The sequence below is a fragment of the Neopelma chrysocephalum genome, unplaced genomic scaffold (genome assembly GCF_003984885.1).
Source record: "Neopelma chrysocephalum unplaced genomic scaffold, ASM398488v2 Primary Assembly neopelma1_74, whole genome shotgun sequence".
NCBI lineage: Eukaryota > Metazoa > Chordata > Aves > Passeriformes > Pipridae > Neopelma > Neopelma chrysocephalum.
This window is the reverse complement of record NW_020897735.1, coordinates 10,338,220-10,357,714: the sequence shown is the minus strand read 5'-3', so window position 1 is coordinate 10,357,714 and position 19,495 is coordinate 10,338,220. Positions and strand designations below refer to the sequence as shown.

At 41.2% G+C, this 19,495-nt stretch overlaps 1 protein-coding gene across 4 annotated transcripts; it reads right to left on the bottom strand.

Moving 5' to 3' along the window:
- Positions 1–4,742: 4,742 nt before the first annotated feature.
- ZBTB34 (zinc finger and BTB domain containing 34) lies at positions 4,743–18,531 on the bottom strand. Of its 4 annotated transcripts, XM_027687797.1 has the most exons (4): positions 18,417–18,476; positions 17,758–17,998; positions 11,280–11,394; positions 4,743–10,323 (listed from the first exon to the last, which is right to left on the bottom strand). In XM_027687797.1, the coding sequence occupies exons 3-4, from the start codon at positions 11,318–11,320 to the stop codon at positions 8,802–8,804; spliced, it is 1,563 nt and encodes a 520-aa protein (XP_027543598.1). In that variant the 5' UTR covers positions 11,321–11,394; positions 17,758–17,998; positions 18,417–18,476; the 3' UTR covers positions 4,743–8,801. The 4 variants fall into 4 exon arrangements, with proteins under 4 accessions (XP_027543598.1, XP_027543596.1, XP_027543597.1 ...); XM_027687795.1 differs by lacking the exon at positions 17,758–17,998 and having other exon boundaries at positions 18,417–18,531; XM_027687796.1 differs by lacking the exon at positions 17,758–17,998 and having other exon boundaries at positions 11,280–11,902; positions 18,417–18,513.
- Positions 18,532–19,495: the final 964 nt, after the last annotated feature.

The following is a 19,495-nucleotide window of genomic DNA, read 5'->3' as shown; positions in this document are numbered from 1 at the left end:
CCCGGCGGGGACCGCGGGGCGGGGCTGAGGCGCGCGGATTGACGCGCGCGCGAGCCAACTGCCGCCCCGCGCGGGAGCGCGCGCGCCAATGGGCGCGGGCGGGGCGGGAGCGCGCGAGCGCAGGTGCCGCTGCGCCGGCCTTGGCCACACCCGCCCCGCCCGCGCTCCGAGGCGCCCTCTGGCGGCCTCGCCTGCGGCTTTCCGGGCCCGGCCGGGCCCCGGGGAAGGGTCGGGGGAGCGGGGCCCGCTCTCGGGGTCCCGCACAGCCCGGGTGTCCCGCAGACCACCACGCCCGCACTTCCTCCCGCCTGAGTCCCAGCCCCGAGGGCAGGGTCAGAGCAGTGCCGTCCATCCCCTCCCCTCGCGGCAGCACCGGCTGTGCCTTGCCCTTCCCATCGACGAACCTCTGGGAACCCCACGGGCCCGGGTTCAGGTCCGGACGTTGATGCTCCAGGCCCCGGCAGTGACCTGACAGAATAGTGTGTGTTCTTCCAAGGCCATTAAACAGAGCTTTGTGGGCCTCTTGAAGATACTTTATTGATACTTGAAGATACGAGGCGAAAGAAAGGTGCGCTTTTCGCTGATTGACGGCTTCTCTAAAAGCCCCGTTCAGGGTACAGTGTACTCTTGGCTCTGTGCACTGGTACTATGTGCAGGGCTAAATCCAGCCCCTCACACCGGGCTCCAGTTTTGCACGTTAGAGAACAAAAGCCAAGTGAGGGTACCTGAAGGAAGCTCCGAGATACTGCACGGTGCCCAGACTACATTGAGAAGGCGTCTTTCCAGTCTCCTGCTTGCCAAAGGTTTTCAATCGCTATCAAAGCCAGAGCACTTTAAACATCTTCAGACATCCTAATTAAACTTGTATGAGCTTGCTTTTCAAAGCAGAAAGATTCAATTTGAGAATAAACTATAAAAATTAACATAGATTTGAGATTTGCTTGTGAGTACTGATACAACTCCAATAACCACATCAAAGCCAAAAGCACTATATGAGAAGGTATTTTCCCTACATTTCCCACCCCCTCAGAGAGGCTGAAGAATTAAAATTAATGTCATGTGAATCACCAATCATTTAATAGACTATTCTTATTTGAGTTTGTCCTACTAGTACTGCCACAATTTTCACACTACACACACTTTCCTCTAAAACTTCCAGCATCAGCTCCCACTAAAGCAAGAGTAAAGTATTCTCTGGCAAAATGTTTTCCTCTCTGTATCACTGTGCCAGGACATTAAAACAGCAGTTCATGGACTACAATCCTCTTTAAAAAATATACATTAGTTAGTCATATTTCTACAAGAATTCAGGAAAAAACAGTCTGAAGACTAGTTACTTCTTATCTGAATGATTATGAGATTCCAAGTCAGAATTTCCAAACTGGTGCTTAAAGCACTGTAAAATTATGATGTCCTCTGCCCAGACAGGTCTCGTGCAGCATAGCAGAACAATCTCTGAAATCCTGGGTGTAAACCCTGCTTTGCTGAGAACGGAATTGCTCAGCACCTGCTCCTCTTGAAGTTGTCAAAATAAAGACTGGAAGCCTTTTTTTTTTGCTTTGTTTTGTTTTTTGTTTTTTGTTCCTGTTTTAGGTTTCAGTAATGTACAGGACCTTAAGTAACTTAAAAAACTGGCCAGCACCCTCTGGTGGAAAAAACCACATGGACAAGTAACGTTACTTTAGACAATGTCATTAGCCATATAATTTCCCAAAATTTTAATGAAAAGTTTCTGTCTATAGTTCAACTGACTTTTGATTTAACATTCAATTTCAATTTTTCCTAAACTAATGCACAATACAATTGTAGTATGCTATTTCATGTTATTCATGAAATGTAGCATCCATGGGATCAGGCTTCATTTTTCCTGCATGGTTATTGCAGAAAGAGAATAAATTCAGTATGTCGTGTTCACTGGCTATTCCAGCTTCCCTTCAAGCTGTTTTCAAGAAGTCTGCATTATGAAAAGTTAAACAATACGGCTGCAGGTACACAACGATCAGGTAAACAGAACTGGTTTTTTTTTCTTCTATCTCCTGCTTTGCTGAGAATGGTATTTTATAGCATTTTTTAAACAAGTGTCCAATCTCTGAGTCAGTTTTTCCCTTGATGCTGAATTCAGATGTGCCAGCAAAGATGAGAGAAGTTGATGTATTTCAGAGCATTCATAAAATTAGAATGATTTGGTTGGAAGAGACTTAAAAACTCACCTCTTTCCACCCCCTGCCATGGGCAGGGACACCTGCTACTATCTCAGGTTGCCCCAAGTCACGTCCAAACTGGTCTTGAACACTTCCAGCGATGGGGCAGCCACAGCTTCTCCAGGCAACCTGTGCCAGGCCCTCCCCAGCCTCACAGGGAAGAATTTCTTCCCAATATCCCCATCTAGCCCTGCCCTCTGGGAATGGGAAGGCATTCTCCCTTGTCCTGTCCCTCCAGGCCCTTGTCCAAAGTTCCTCTCCAGCTCTTTTGGAGCCCCTGTAGGTACTGGAAGGAGCTCTAGGGTCTCCCTAGAGCCTTCTCTACTCCAGGCTTAACACCCCCAGCTATCCCAGCCCCTATCCAGAGCAGAGGGGCTCCAGCCCCCTGACCATCTCTGTGGCCTGGATGCAGTGCTCCAGGTGGGGGGTCTCACGAGAATTACTTTAGCTTATGCAGTAAAGTTCTTTTACTGGATATCTCTGCTGAAATAACCTTTTTACATTATTAGGGAGCAACTCTAAACAAGCAGATAAGTTGAAGTTTAACCACACATACTGTACTATGACACTGTAATTATTGCCATGGATTGCAACTTTAAACAAATACGAACTACCCAAGGTCAATGGTGTATCCCTAGACAGAACTAGATAAAGTTGAAATCCCATGCAACAAAAATGCATCATAAGGTTAGCTAGAAAGAAAGGGAGTTAAAAGAAAAACTGAGTAATTTCTAAGTGTTAAGTGCAAAGGATATTAGAATTATTCTATTAGTTGGAGACATTTTTAAAATCTTAAAATAATCTGATACCCACCACCATAATTTCCCTTATTTCCACATCTTCATGTGGACAAAACTAGCAAAGAAGGGGTTCTTTGAAACTGCCAATCAGTTTGCACACGCAATGACTGAGCACAGTGGAACTCCCTGTCTTTGTACCAGATTTTCCTCACTATACAAGGAGAGAAATCAATCTTCAGAAATACTAGTCAGACTCATTAAACCTACAATAATCTTGTTGCTTTGCTGATATCCCTTCATTGTTTTCCCAAGTTTTTCTCTTCCAAAAGCAGTTGTGTGTCTTCCACTTTTACGTGTTTTTCCATTAATCCTCAACATGTCTGTTTTCTTACCATCACATCTCCCTTATACCTAGCCAGGGTCACTGTCCTTTGTCTACTTACTGTGTTTTCAAACAAGCACCTTTGTACTTTCTGTGATACTGCCTCATACTGATGAACCTCACAAAATTGCCTCAAAACATCCTCCTTCAGAACCCTCCTTTGTTTTAATGACAGGAAAGAGTTCACTATGGGTGCTCTTTTCAAAACCCTTTCATCTTTTCCTCTCTTGCCTACATCTGTTGTCGTTTGTTTTACACAGTCCAAGCCTTCTGAGGAAGTCATATCGGAACGTGTGTCTTGAAGAAGGGTCTCATTTATAGTTTCAGCACAGTACAGATGGACATTTTTTCAGAGCTCTGCCTTTGTAAGCTTTCTGTTGCATCCCATCATAGAGAAGATCTTCCCTGATACTACTTCACCCTTTTTTCTGATGCCAGAACTTCAGTTACTTGGGAGAAAGGGAGATCTCTTGTGCCCGCTCACAGTTATTATACACACAGTTCTTATGTAATAAGAAAATAAGCTCAGTTTGATGGTGGATGTAGAAGTATGAGTCTTCATAAAAGTACAAAACTCAAACATCATCCATTCAGAACTAAACACTTAATGCTGGCAAAAAAGAGAAACTTCAAGAGTAGTTTGTCTCTAACGATTTTTGACTCCTAGTTGGTACATGAGTATTAAAATGCAACTTTTTAATCACACTTCAGGAGTAGCATCTAATATGCAAGCCCCTTAGTGATTAAGTAACCAAATGTAGACACTGACACCAGATTTGCTCTAGAAGCATTTTAATTTACAAACAGCAATTCCGATTGACTTTATACCATAAAAAAAGCAATTTACAAGCAAGAAACAAATTCATCAGAACAAAATAAACCAGCACGGAAATATTCATGTCACAAATCTAAAACCAAAGTGAATACAAGAGTAAAATATCATTTGAATAAATATTTTAAAGTTCATGCTATAAAATAATTCTTAATGGCAAGTTACTAGGTGTTACAGCATCAGCTTAGCTAGCTTCATTTACTTCACGTGGCAATGAAGTGCGAGGTGTGAGGTTCCCGGTTTATATTGCAAGATAATGACACCAAGTCAAGTCATTCAAACTGTTCAATTATTTATCATCAAAAACAACCATACAAATAAAAGTTTTTTAAAAATACAATTTTTCAGTCAGAAACAAATACTGTTAAAATCGTGCAAGAGCTCTACCTCTAACCAGACCTATAACCAGAGGCTCGCAGTCCGAGTCCAAAGGCTGAATCCCTGTGGGAATGAGAGTCAGCAGTTCTGGATCTGCCATGGCAGGAGTGAGCTACAGGAGTGAGAGGCAAACCTGCTCAGTCAGAGATACGTGGCTTCACATCCCCTGAAGAAATACAGGAACACATGTCCCAGGCTTACTTGTTTGTTTAGCTTTTGTTTTTTAATGTAAACTTGCGTAACTTAAGTTAATGCTGTCACAGGGATGTGCAAGTACTATTAAATCTACAATATTAAATACAACTATTCTGGCACTTGTTAAAATACATGTAAAATGCACAGAGATTATAAACTTTGAACATTTTGAATGACTTTACTAAACTTCCAATTCAATCACTGAGTATTATGAAATTTACAATTCATGAAATAAAGAGATTCATATAAAGAATTTACATAATTCCCCAAATACTTTCAAATATAAAATTTAATAAATAACCCTGACCAGTCAAAAAGCACCATTCAAGGGTAAAATTCCCTTGGAAAATAGATTAGGTGTTGCATATTTGAGTCCCTTTCAATGGTTTCATGTGAAACCTGTTTAGAAAAATGACAATAAAAGAATCACAGTAAACTGATACAAAAATTCAAATAATATATATATTTAAAGGTAAAGCTCATTCAATATTTTCCCAGCCCTTGATTTTATTCCTATTGTTCTTCCCATAATTCAGCCTAAACATATTAAGAGGCCTCATTGCTTTGTCTAAAAGTAAACCAAAAGCTTCAGCATAACCCATGAATTTATGCTGGGGAAGACTGCATTAAAACTCTCAATTTAGGCCTACAGTCTACCCTGCTGACAGTGAACTGACAGTATCCTTTATGCTACGGAAAGATTTCACACCAAGAAAGCAGAGCCAATCTTGAGGCCTTAGTGACCAAAATGAACTTTTCATATACTGTAAGTATTTACAAAGCTATTTTCTAAATGTATTTACAAGCTTAAAAGAAATAATATGGAAGATAATATGAAAGAAAACTAAAATAACAGTTTAAAACCACAGACATTAGCAAAGGTATAAAATCCTTTATTTTCACAGTTTGTCAAAATAGGTTAAGCATCTAGAAGAAAGGACACTGTCACTGCTTTCACATTTGTCTAGAATTAAAAAGGTAGATTAAGAAGAGACTCAATTATGAACCAGCCTATATAATTTCACCATTTATTTTGCTGTCAAATATTTCTTCACATATTTTATTGACTTCTGCATTTATTGTAAATGAAATGTGTAACAGCTCTGTGCTGAGAACTGGACAGACACGAGACATTGTACAGTGTTTCCATGGTTGCTAAAGTATCCCAGCCTCCTGCTCGCTGGGCTGGTGACACGAATTCATCAGGTCACGTCTCGTGTCTGTGACAGTGTTGATCCTGGCACCCCGTTGAGTGACAAGGCACAATGGAATTGCTGCTGCCAGGGGTGCTGTTGGTGTTCAGCAGAGCCCGGGGGGCCGGGCAGAGCTGGGCTATGGCTTGGGAATCAGGAACGCTGCCCCCAGGGAGGGAACGGGCACAAGCAGGGCAAGCAGGACCTGCATGTTGCTGGATCATGGGCTTGTATAGAAACGAATCATTTCCTGCCCCTTAACAGTCCCCTTACAATGGTTTGAACCTGAACCTGTACAATCAACGTGATGGTTTTTTGTTTGCTTTCGTCTGAGACAATTTTGGATAAGTCACTCTTTGGTAAACTCAAACCATTTTAATACATTTACAAATACAAAGAACTAGATTTAAATAATGTTAAGATTGTGACACAGAGAAATTCAAGAAATATAAAATTTGTACCCATATCCTGCTATTCTCAACTCATTCTTCCAGGGAAAAAGTCACACCAAAGGCACCACAGCACAGGTTCAAGATAAAGGGTTAGGAATAACTGTACATTTCTTGGATTTTGCATGTCTCAAACTTAATTTATCAAAACTTACTTTTTTTTTTTTTTTTTGCATTTAATTGCTTAAAACATACATTTAGGGAAAAAACTATATCAGAAACAGCAACATGTTTTTAGGTGGGTAAACATACAGACTACCTGCCCTAGACACAGACTATCCCTTCCCTTACTGGAAACAAAAGTTCTGTTGTTGCTTCAAGGAGAGAAACATCTCCCCACCCTCTGCCTCTTTATTTAGGCAGTTTTGGGACAAAGAGGCAAATGATGTACCCAATTTAACTGAAACTGCTCCAATGGAGCAGGTGGGGGTTATACTGTAAATCCACGTTTTATGAAATTAATTCTTATTGCAGACTGTCACAATATTAAGAACTAGTGTATTTAATAAAGCTACTGCACAAATATGCCCCAACTTCACAGGGGCCAAAAAGCTGTACAACATAGCAAACCTACCTTTTTGCTTTCCCGTAATTTAGAAAAGCTTTTATTTTCTAAATTTCAGGAGTTAAACAGCATGTTCACAGACGTATTTTCAATATCAGCTAAACAAACATAAGACCCAATAATACAAAACCTGTATTTTAAAGAATTATGTGATTAATTTAACGATTAATTCTGTTCATCAGGTAGAATTCAGGTAGAATGTTACACAGTAGTGTTTGCCCAGTCCTTGCTTTTGAGGTCTCCTAAGCTATTGGTTTTTTTGTGGTATGTTTTTTTGGGTTTGTTGTTGTTGTTGGTTGGTTGTTATTGGCTTTGGGGGTTTTTTAGGGGGTGGTTTGTGTAGGGTGGGGGCTTTTGTTTGTTTATTGTTAGGGAATTTTTTTTCTTTTTTTGCTTAACTGTTACTATTATGTTTCACATTTTATATATTATACTGACCTAAATGATGAAGTTAGCACCATTTTAAAAACATATATTTGGTGAAACAAAAAAGATTTAGAGTATTTTTAAAGTTGTTGGTAGCTCCTCTATGCAGAAAACAACCACTGAAAATAGCAGAGAAGCCATAGCAACTCTGTAATACTCACACATGAAATAACAGACATATTGCTCAATATTCCCATAGAGTATTTGTTTTTTTATACAAAAAAAAGTACAAATTCCAAGTGCTGGCATATCACTTGGAGCTTTAAGTAGGAAGTCAACGTGCACCTGAAAACGGTTCTCTGTGAAGAGACCTATTAAAATACTGCTTGGAAATACTGTGGTTGAAACTACATCTCTCTCTGGTTTTAACCAACCATGAAGAGTGATGAAGTTAAATTTAATTACCTGGTATGGTTCTACAGTACGAAATGAAGGTAGATTCTGAGGCCAGCCAAAACACATTTAAAACCACAATGCTACTTTTAGGTTTGCTAATATTTTTTTTTTTATATATATATATATATATATATATATATATAGATATATCTATCTCTATATATATAAAAAGGTCAGCACCACAGGTTGTCCAGCTTGCATTCTAGACAACTAACAAAACCCCTCAACAGTTTAACCATAATTTAATAGATTTATGGCATTTGGTTTACATATGTTATAAAGCAAAGCTATTAAAACAAGGTAATTCACTTTGCTCACTTTTGCACACAAAGTAATAGTTTAATAAAATGAAAACCAAACAACATTCATTTAAAACCAAAACCATCCTCCCGAAGTCCAAAGTCCTAAACCCTAAGCAGAGAGGAGTCCTAGCAGTTGAAAGAGTGGTATATGGTATCAGCCTTGACATACTTTTACATTCACCTCAACCAGAATAGGAAAAGTGAAAACATTTTATATATATAAAGCAAATTTATATATATAAACAGACTCACTACCAAAACCAGTTAGTAAGAACAGATTTCATTGTGACACAAGAAGAATCAAAGCTATGATATTCTCTCTCCCCAGTGCTGTGTAACTCATTACCAGCAAGAGGATTTCAGAAAATAAGGGAACTTACAGCTTCTTGGAGCATCCAGCAGAGCTGCCAATCTTATTCTAATATCTTTCTCCACTGGAGTTTGTGTCTCGCCAGATCAATCAATAGGGACACTTCAGCAGACTCTTCCTATCTTTTCCCCAGCACAGTCTTTATGTTCTGAGCATCTCCAAAAGTAAAAAACAAACCCCAAACAACTCAGCCTCCTTCAAAAACAAAGAATACTTGTGTAGTCCTCTCCAGAAACCATTTCTAACTGATTTCCAGAAGGTCAGGAAAATTAAAAGGCTGTTACACTTGTACTGAAGATTACTGAAAGAATAAAATACTTTAAAAATACACTAGTAGTGTGCTTGTCTGTGTTGCACTTAAAATGTAGTATTTTAATCAGATGTGTTAGACATTGCATGAATTTCCATACTAGAATCCATGGCTTCAGAAGCTGAAGCATCATTATCTACTTTCTGTTCCACAAATGCTTCTGTTCTGTCTGGAGACTCGACCCTGTTTCTCACTTCTGTTACCCCAGGGTGATTTTTTCGCAAGTGCTGGTTTAGTGTACCCTGGAAAGGAAAGCATTTGCCACAGATCTCACAGCGAAAGGGTTTGTCATCTGTGTGACCACGAATATGATACTCAAGTTGGTCCTTACGGGTGTATTTCTTTCCACAAAACTTGCACACAAAAGGAGTTATTCCCATGTGCAATCGCATGTGTCGATCAAGGCTCCCTTTCTGGTTGAAAGACTTCCCACAGTAAATACAAATTAGCCTTTCATTGTATGGATACCAATGACCTCTTGCATTTCTTTCCTGTGGACTATTTTCATATCCTGGATTACTCACCATGGATTCACTGTCAGCTCCTTGCACCAAGCCCTGGACATCACTATGCAAGTGACCTGTAGGTACTCGTTTTTGGCGTGCACGACCCCCTCTGAAACAGCTCAGCATTGACCTTGAAGGACTCGTATTGCTCAGGCTCCCAAAGGTTTCTGACACACCTGTAGCCTGGGATGAGGCATGGGTAAATGAATAAACATGTTGTAAGACAGACCCATAGGAACCAACATTTACTGCCACCACCTGCTCTCCGTCCACCATTTCAGTGTGATATCCATCATCCCCGAGGGAAGAGCTGTCAGAGCAGCTTGGCCTGTCAGACTTCTCCATTTTAACTTTCACCTCTGCAATCTGACTTTCCCTTACTAGCAGGTCTCCTTGCTCATGATCACCTTCAATCTGAATCTCATATTCAGAGATACTCCCACTGCTCCCTCGGTCTGAATGTCCTTCTTCTTGCAGACGACTCCGTAGAGTTTTGCCTGGAGTAGTTTCCATCCGCAGATCGCTGCCTGCTGTTGGCTGTCGCACCTGAGAGCAATAGGGAGGAGAGATCTCAATAGGGTTGGCAAAGTAGCTGCTGTCTTTAACGCCATTGCGATTCTCTGAATTTTCTTCAGCACCAACAGTGACAGAATCAACATCGCCAACAGTGATCTTTGAATGGATACTCTCCAGGATCTGCGTGCACTTGTCAATGACGCACTGCATCTGCAGAAAGCTGGCTGCAGTCAGAAAGCTGACAACGTCCTTCAGCTGCAAAGACATCCTTCCAGTGTAACAGAAAGAAAGCAACTGTTCAAAAACATTGGGATTTTTAATTACTGATATGGATAAGCCACTCATGGTGCTCAATGCTGAATGGTCACGGAAATATGGAGAGCTGGCAGCTAACACAGCCTTGTGGGCGCGGAACGGCTGCCCCTGGATGTGCACAATTATGTCACAGAGCTTCCCTTGCAAGCGGAGTTCGTTTAGCTGGCTCAGAACAGTGTTGCTGTACTCTGGCACATCAAACTGAATGAAACTGCTGCTGTCCATTTCTACTGATGTAAAGAGTAATCTGAAAGAAAAACACAAAGATTTACAACTGAGAATGAATATGGAGTTTTCCATTTAAAAAATGCTTGCAAATGTTTAAGTTACATCACCTCACCGGTCTGTTAAAGGTGCAATACAACAAAATAGTAAGCATAGATACTTGATATAATAAAGAAAGTAGAGTCTTAATCTATGCATTTCTATAATGTGAATTATTCCTCTGTGACATTCACAATGGAATTGCTCAGAATACATGACAGGCTCCCTGGGACAGTCTGTGTCCTCAAAGAAACTTTACAATTCCACTCCGTGGCAAGAACTGCAGAATGATACCTCCACCCTTCCAAAAGAATACCAGTTTTATAGCCATTAAGCAAGGTTAACACTTCAGAACCCTGAGTAGGTGTACAAGTCAGATACTACAGTGATACTTGCAAGGAACTGCATTGTTAAATTGCCCAAGAATTATTGTTGGAAGGTACTTCATGAAGTTTGAAAAACCTGCCAAAGAAACACCACAGGCACGTGTGTGTGTGTGCATTTGAAAGAAAAGTGTTTGAGCCACCCATGGACTTTCAATTTTTAAAAAAATTTTCTTTTGTGATTTAATTATTTTTTTTAATAAACCACGATGTGAGTTTTGAAGTTCATCCCATGTAACAGTGATTTCCTATCTAGAATGATTTGACATTTAAATTCTAACCTAAATTAAAAGCCATGGGTACTCAACCACCAGGAAAGGACATTCCAAGAGGCTTTAAAGAAATGTACAGAATCCCAAACAAGAGCTAAAGAAAAGCACTTTTCACAGAGTACTATTGTAGAAAGCACACACACTTGTCACCCTGAGAGTGTCTATCCGCAGCATCATCTTACATTTCCAAGACACTAATCAAGTGCCCAAGAATCTTCAGACTTTTATTGCTATTCTTGTTCTTATTAATGCAGAAGTATAAACACACAATATTGCCACCATACCTGCTTTTCCAATTGAACAAAGAGATCTCAACATCATCCATTGACTTCGGATGCAGGAAGCATGTCCAATGTATCACAATATACTAGTGGATTTTTTTTTCTATTATGCTACATGCTGTAATGGGACATATGAACAATTTAAATCAAATTATGAAAATTCAGGTATTCTAAAAACAAAATCAACAGGTAGAAATACGATAAAAAGCCTGAAAGGAAGAACTGGAGCTCTGTCAGATGACTTTCACTTGAAACTAACATTCATAATTTTCACAAATAGAACTTCTTTTCAGCAAACACAAGAGAGCCAGCTTCCTGACTGGACACTATAATGAATACCTATTTAGAAAGCTGGAAAAAACTCTCACAGAGCATTCAAAATCAAGTTATTGGAATTGCTAAACATGTTCTCTAAGTTATCAGTGTCATTGATGAAAATGGGTAAACCAGCCTTCATTTGAGCTTTTACAGTTGTGATGTAAAAGAAGGGGAAAAGACATTTTTCCCACCTGTTATATCTGAGGTGGGAAATAAGGACTGCAAGATGTTTACCAGAAGTGATGTGATCACAGCGATCCATTCAGAGATGGCTTGGGCAGGACAGTTCTTTTATTCAGCAAACAAAGCTATAAAATGATTCAGAGTTGCAAGCTGATTTAAGTCAGAAATCAAGCAGTACAACACACAACCAACCCCAGTCCAACAGTGAGGCAGTTACATGGCAAGATTAACCTTGTTATTCTGAGCATCCCTGCATGCTGTGCAGAGAGCCACTATCCCAGTCCCACGGGGAAGACAGGAGTCCCAGCAGCTGGATGCCTGTTTGTCACCTTCACTTGTGTCTGACAGGGCAGCAGGCTTCTTACAAACCCAACAGAGCTCACTACCTTTAATTTGTGGGGCTTATTAGCTACACACAGATGCAACACCCGCCACTCCTGATTAATCATTCATGACTCTCCATGCTGAGTGGAGGAAAAACTTTTGCTGACCTGAAGTGACATGAATTCACAAATTACCTGGGTTGAGGACTGTGTACAAACTAAAAGACCAGTCCCCAGCAGCAATAATTTGTCATTCCTGTCTAGGATGTACAGAAAGTTTGTCACATAGAGATAATGGGCTTCTTCCTTGTCCCATACTTCTGTAAGGGCTATTGCTTAGCGAAATCAAAAACAACTTACTCCTAGAGAAAATATTAAAATACAAATTGTCACCACTAGCACTGGTCCAGACAGAAGGAATGAACTAAGGATAGGCACCTGAGTATAAAAAAGATGGACATTTTATACCTTACCATGGAGAAAAAAAAAATGTCCTTTTGATCATGGCATCTTGGCATCTATAGATGAATTCACAGTCCTGGGACACAGCCACACATTGAAAACGGACTGTAAACACACACCAGAGAAAGTGTGAGAACCAGGAGGGAAGGACACCAAGGAGAAATGGAACCAGGGCGATACCTGCACATTATTACTCTGTTAGAACATTCCCTTAACTCCATATGCATATACATATCTATAAGTAATTCCTTGTTCTCAGAGTTGTTTCATCTTTCTTTTGGGAAATGAAGCAGCTTATTTTGCTAAAGATGCTGGGAGTAAACAGCACAAATGCTGGCAGTGAGTGCAGAGGATGATGGAGTTAACGGTCTGTAAGTCTGGCTGCCAGTGCAGCAGAAAAGCAGTAAAAACCAGCAACAGGGATCAAGGGAACATACAGTGTTGCTTTGAAAGCAACCAAACAGGTCCAGTACACAAGAATGAGCCCCAAAGCAGTGGACGACAAGGTTCTATATCCATCTGCTTTTAAAAAACAAAGTGAACAAGCGACAGCACACACTTGTGACTACTTTTCCACCTCAGTTTATTCCTTCACATGCTTCCTGTGACCTTGAAAATATCTGGGGTAGAAAGCCGGGGTTAAATGACAAGAATTTTGAACTGCAACAGCACTTGACAGAAGGGAACCCTACTTCTGCTTTCAGCCACAACCTTATATCTCCAGCTGGAGATTCTGGAACTCATCACGTTGCTGATAGATACCCCGTTCAGGAACAGGCAGGACTGTAGCAGGAACAGCACTGAGGCTGCAGTAATTTTGCCAGGGTTAGTATCAGGGCACCCCACCTTCCTTGCATCAATTAGGGAAAGCAAGACCTGGGGAAAAACCTGAGTGTTACACACATCAGAGAAACTGGCACCACTAGCCATGTTTTACTGGTGAATAATGGCCAGAGGAAGAATGATCTTATTCACAGAGATCCCGAATGTCACTAGCTAGAAAATAAAAGTAATCTATAGATTATATTCCCATACACAAGAAGGTTTTATTTTATTTGTATACAGGATCAACTTAACAGCTCCATAATAAAATTCTAGTAACATTAACCAAAATAATGTTCAGCAGGTACTGTACAATAATAATGCTCAATCATTCATCAGTGCTGGCAGGCCAGTAGCTCTTACAAGCCAATGTGATTTATGACTGAAACATTTCTGAAACAGTCCTGAAAGATCACTACAGTTTGAAAAGATTAATAAGAACCCCCCCAATTTTTTAAACAGCTTAGTTCAAGTTGAAACATCTCCCTAATCTCTTCTCTTCAGGGGTGAGGCATGTAGCATTAAACTGAAGCAGAAAGGTACTGTAAAGCACAAATTAACTTTGGATGCACCCACTGTGTGCTCTAAAGAAAAAAATGATCTCTGCAGTTAACCAGACAGTCATAATGAAATTTACACACATAATAATTCTTTACAGAGTTAGTACAGGTGAAGAAAAAAAAAATCAATGCTCAGTCAGAAGTCTTGTTCAGTACCTTCCATAATATCTCAGCACATGCAGAGGGAACCTCTGTTATTGAGGCTCAGGATAGCCATGCAGAACAGTAGTTCAGAATGATGACAATTTTATTTGCAATAAACAAACTCAAGCATTTGGGGGGTAGTGGTTTAAGGTTTTCCTAGCTATTATGTATCCAAGAAACTGGCTGAAGGCACAGGCCAGAACTGAACACCAGGTTCACTAAGTCCTGGCAGGGCTCTGTGTTGAGCCTCCTCTGTATTTCTGTAGATGATCCAGTTGCACTTAAAAGAATCATATAAATTCTCTTTGCATCTGCATTATCTTTAGTCATCGGGGTTTTATACAGCAAATGTAGGCCACAGAATGAATTTACTAGTAGTGAATTGCTGCCCTACATCTTCAAACAAAAGTGTTCATTGAAGTAACCTGTGAACAACAGAGTGATAGACATGTAACATTTCTCATTAGATTTTGAAAGAAACTTACTTTAAAAATTATGTTCTATGAAAGCTCTTATTTAATTTAAAAAACCAAGAATAGATGGTGACAAATCACATTAGGTATTTAATTTTACTGACATCATATAGTAGCAGCAGAGAAGCATCATATAACTACAACACGAAGCTGTGTATCTGCCAACATCGTATTAGTTTCTGCTTCTAAGTCTGCACCTGTTTAATTTCCTTCATTCACTGAAGTATGATTCACCATTCTCACAGACAGGTGAATGATACAAATTACGCTCATTTTAACTCACACAAAGGTGTGAGAAAAGATTCCTTGCATTTTCTTAAGTTAGCTCAGCAACAAGGGATCATTGGGAAAAAACCTCACATTAAAAACCATTACTGTTGTAGCACGTCTGAAAACAGGAATACATAGAAAAGCTAGGAGGGTCATAATGAAAATTAAGACAAAAACAAAGCAAAGTGCTCCATGACACCAAGAATGCCTCTCCCAGACAAAAAGTGACAGGACAAGAGGAAACAGCCTCAAACTGTGCCAGGGGAGGTTCAGGTTGGATATTAGGAGGAATTTCTTCATGGAAAGGGTTGTCAGGCATTGGAAGGGGCTGCCCAGGGAGGTTGTGGAGTCACCATCCCTAAAGGTGCTCAAGAAATGACTGGCCATGGCACTCAGTGCTCTGGTCTAGTTGACAAGGTGGTGATCGGTCACAGGTTGGACTTGATGACCTTGGAGGTCTTTTCCAACCTTAATGATTCTGTGATACTCCCTCCATACATTACTGCTCAGAGTACAGAGAAAAAGCACGAAAATAAATAGGTATTTATACAGAGCAGTGCACTTCCCCCTTGCATTTTGTAGAAGTCAGTATCTGCTACACCATCTATGTGAGAACTCAAGACATCACTGCAAATATGTATCATCATTCAAGAGAATTTTAACCTAGGAATGTAACCTATCAGCTGTGATCATGGAAGTTTTTAGGCAAAGATCTTTATCACTCTCACTCCTTTCAGACTGCATTTGCATTAGTCTTCAGATTTACAGCAGCCACACTAATTAATTCTGGCTGTATCCAAAAAAAACTGCCATCAGGTATGTCACAGGCTACAGGGGGTCTCCAAGACACTCTTTAAATAGTTTTTAAAAATAGGGAAGAGACTGTTCATAGAATATTTTTACCAGTTTATACCTCTCATAGCAGTAAAGTATTAATTATCTTTTAAAAGTCAATGTATAGTGCCCTTGGACGGCTTTAAGCAGTGTGCCACCCAGCACTACTGCTTCACTGCAAATCCAACCCCAAAGGAGGGTAGCTTCCCCACCTCTAGAAAACAGATTTTAATACTGCAGCCATTAAAAAAAAAAAAAAACAAACCAAAAGAAGGTGAAAAAACCCTATAGTCTCCCAGCAATTGAGATAATTTTGAACTACAATAAACTTAAAATAATATAAGCAGCAAATACAATGCAAATATGTAGAACTGGTTTTTGCATCAATTCTTCATTTCTTCTGAAGTGACCATCAGAATCAAAGAAGAAACAGACAGTTTGCCCAAATTATCTGTAGGAAAGCACACAACAAAGAGTGCATGGGGAATATTACTCGTTAGAAAACAGCTTTGAAAGTCAGTTTGCTTCAGTTCTATTTTAGACTACAATACAGAATCTGATAGAGTAGTGAAGACTACAAAGCAATTAAAAACTTTTTACTGTACCTCTTAAACATGCAGGAAATGCCCAGTTTCCTCAGAAACTGAAGCCAGTTAGTGTGGGCTGCAACATAGTTACTAGAAAGCTTATTTCTTGCACACTTGCATCAGTAAATATCAGAACACTCCAGTGAAAGTCATCATCCTCCCTGTACAGCCACAGAGGCCACGCTCTACCCTAAGTACTGAACACCTGCAGCAAAGCCACGAGCAAAGGTCCTGCCTGGTGGGAGAGCTCAGTGCTGCAGGACACAATGCCACCAGCTGCCCAGGGAGCAACACAGTAACTCCTGACACTCGGTTCAGAACAGCTTTACTAATTCAGACTTTTGTCTAACAAAAATTTAAAAGGATTTATTTTTACCTCACCAAGGTTCACAACATGATGAACAGAAAACCACTTCAAAGAGTGGATGATTTTAATATCAAAATACAACCAATTTATTTATAATATGCACATGCACACATAGATACATTCCAATACCAGTAACACTACAAACCCATTCTCAGTGGTTAGCATGGTGCAGCAGGGAAATTGTTGAAATTGCATATTTAGCATTTTTATGGGGGGGGAAGGGAACCTCCTATTTGAACAAATATCCAAAGCAAGCAGATGTAAAACTGAAGTCCAAGGGCCACATTCATCCCTTAGTTTCTAACTGTTTTCCTCACAACTGCTTGCCTGTGTGTAAGTGATTGAAAGAGTAAAAATGAAACAACCATCAATGCATAAAAAATACTTCACTTAATAATTAGAGACCTCAATAGAAATAATCTCTAAATTTTTACTCTAGAAATTAAATTACTACAAAAGAAGTTACAAGTATGTATTTATTTCTGAATGCAAAAAAGAGGTCACTAGGAGGCAAACTGGAGACAAGCCAAGATCAAAAGGTCCTTTCCAACTCAAACTATTCTGTAAGTCTATGATTCCAATATTGATGAAAGTATTCTGTCAGATAAATAAAACAAAGGGACATGTTGGTGATACGTACACTTCAAATCAGCAAGATCTTACAAGTAATGATCAAAAACTTTTATTTTATGCACAAATTTCATAATATCCCCATTATGTAATGCTAAATAGTCACATCTTCTGAATATCTGACAACTTTGAGACGTATGCTTTGAGAAGCCACTATAAATATAAAAAAACACCAGCTTATATTTTGAGACTCAGGATATATGTATATAGGCAGAACTTTCACAAGCAGGGAGTGAGAGGAGGGGGAGAGGGCTCTTGAACGTCCTGCTATCACAATATTATTTACTACCAAGGTAACACTTCATGACTATTGTGCATTTTAATCCATCCACTTTTCTATTTTTTTTTTTAAGGCTTAGTCACTCTTCAGCAAATCATAACTTTTTGGCTTCAGTGTTTCTTTTAGGCAATGAAGTAACTATGTTCTCTAGATATCAGCAACATTTTTTGCAGTAGATCTACAGTAGCTGTGAAGAGCCATTTTCATAGTATTTTTCCAACCCGTTACTTGGGACAGACGGAACAGTTTGTGGCTGTCCCTAGACAGGCGATGAAGCACAGTCACATTCTGACACAGATGTTGAGGATTCTTTATCGACTGCAGTGCAGTTAATCCCATACCACCTGGTTTTCCCTTGGCGACCAGGCTCTCCTATGTCAATGTTTCTGAGACTGTTCTGGCTTGTTCCAAATTCACTCTCAAATATGATTTATTCTAGACCAAAACCAAATTTGCATGTCGTACACATCTGCGGGGATTTGGAAAGACCTTTGCATTACAGAGATTGGGTTTTCACTTAGGATTTCCACTTCCTCTGACGGAACAGTAGCGGCTGAAGGGTCCCAAACGTCCCGGCAATGAACACGTCCCCGAAGGGGCCGGGGATGTGACGCCTCGCCCGAGGTAACAGCAGACCCGACACCCGCGCGCCCGACCCGCTCCCTCCGCGGCAAAGCTGCCCCGGAGACACCGACTCGGGTGACGCGACAGCCCCCGGCGAGGCGCGGCCGGGCCAGAGCAGCCCCGGCGGAGCCGCTGCCGCCGCTCCAGGCGGCCGAGCCGAGCCCCGGCCCGCGGCCGCCGCTCCCGCGGGGCCTGTCAGGCGCCGGGACCCCCTCCCCGAGCACGACTCCGTCCCGCCCGGGAGCGCCGCGCCCGCCGCTCACCTGGGGCTGTCGGGGGCTCTCACATGGCGGGTCCCCGGCCGGCCCGGCCCGTTCCCACCGCCGCTTCCCGCCCGCTCCCGCAGCCACTCGCACCCGGAACTGATTCCGCTGGCGGCCGTTCCGCTTCCTGGTGCCGCCCCGGCAGCGGGCGGAGCCCCGGGGCCGTCCGGGAGCCCGCCCGCGGCGCTTCCCGGGGCCGGGCGGAGCCGCCTTCCCGGCGCGGCGCCCCAGGGAGGGTGAAGGGTTCGAGCTGTGGCTGAATCCGGCGTGAATACGGGTAGAGGCGCTCCGAGAACTCCCACGGGGCAGCTCCAGAGGACAACACGCGCTCAGAACCCCACTGGGCCCTTACAGAGGCAGTGAGGAAGCTTTTGAGGGAGAACATCCCCCACCCCAGCTGTGAATTGCCACCTTTATTGAGCAAAGAATTAAGAAGTTCACCTGTGTTACACTGTCCCTGTAACTCACACAAATCGCTTCAGCATGCATGCAGAGGGTTTTTTTGTTATCCTGCACATACTTGTTCAGGTAGTGCAATGACTCGGTGTTTTACCAGACAGTTGATGTACTACTTGATTAAAGTCAGAGTGACTGGTGCAGTAGGTCCTGCTGGGATATCCACCTGGTCTAACTTTGGACACCATATTCTGTCTTCTGAAGGTATGTCTTTCTCTCCCTATAAAACACAGAACACAGTCTTCAGAAATTAGGCATTGAATGCTGATCAGATAAAGCAGCAGCCTGGGGAGCATCCTGACGAGGGCACAAATAATAGAGCTAAAGAACACACACACAAATTGTATTTGTTCACTCACATAAAAGAAACTCCAACAACTAATTCTGAACAGGCAGAAAACTTCGGGCTTGTTCTTACATGCATTCAGTAAGTGTAACCAACAGCAAAAGAAAATTAATTTGCTTGTACCATAGTCCATTTGATTTTGCTGAAAACTGAGGAGCCTGGTATACAAATATTGCCTTCTCCAGGAATTAGCTGAACATACTTTCAATGAGAGTGAATTCGCTTTTGCTTAGGTAGCAAGCAGCAGCTGGGATGGTTCCACAAGGGCAGAGCAGAT

Bases quoted from the DNA above. Each gene is read 5' to 3' on its own strand.
- ZBTB34 (XM_027687795.1), bottom strand. From the start codon at position 11,320: ATGGATGATGTTGAGATCTCTTTGTTCAATTGGAAAAGCAG. The intron at 10,324-11,279 runs GTATGGTGGCAA...TTTTTCTTTCAG, and splicing joins TTGTTCAATTGGAAAAGCAG to ATTACTCTTTACATCAGTAG.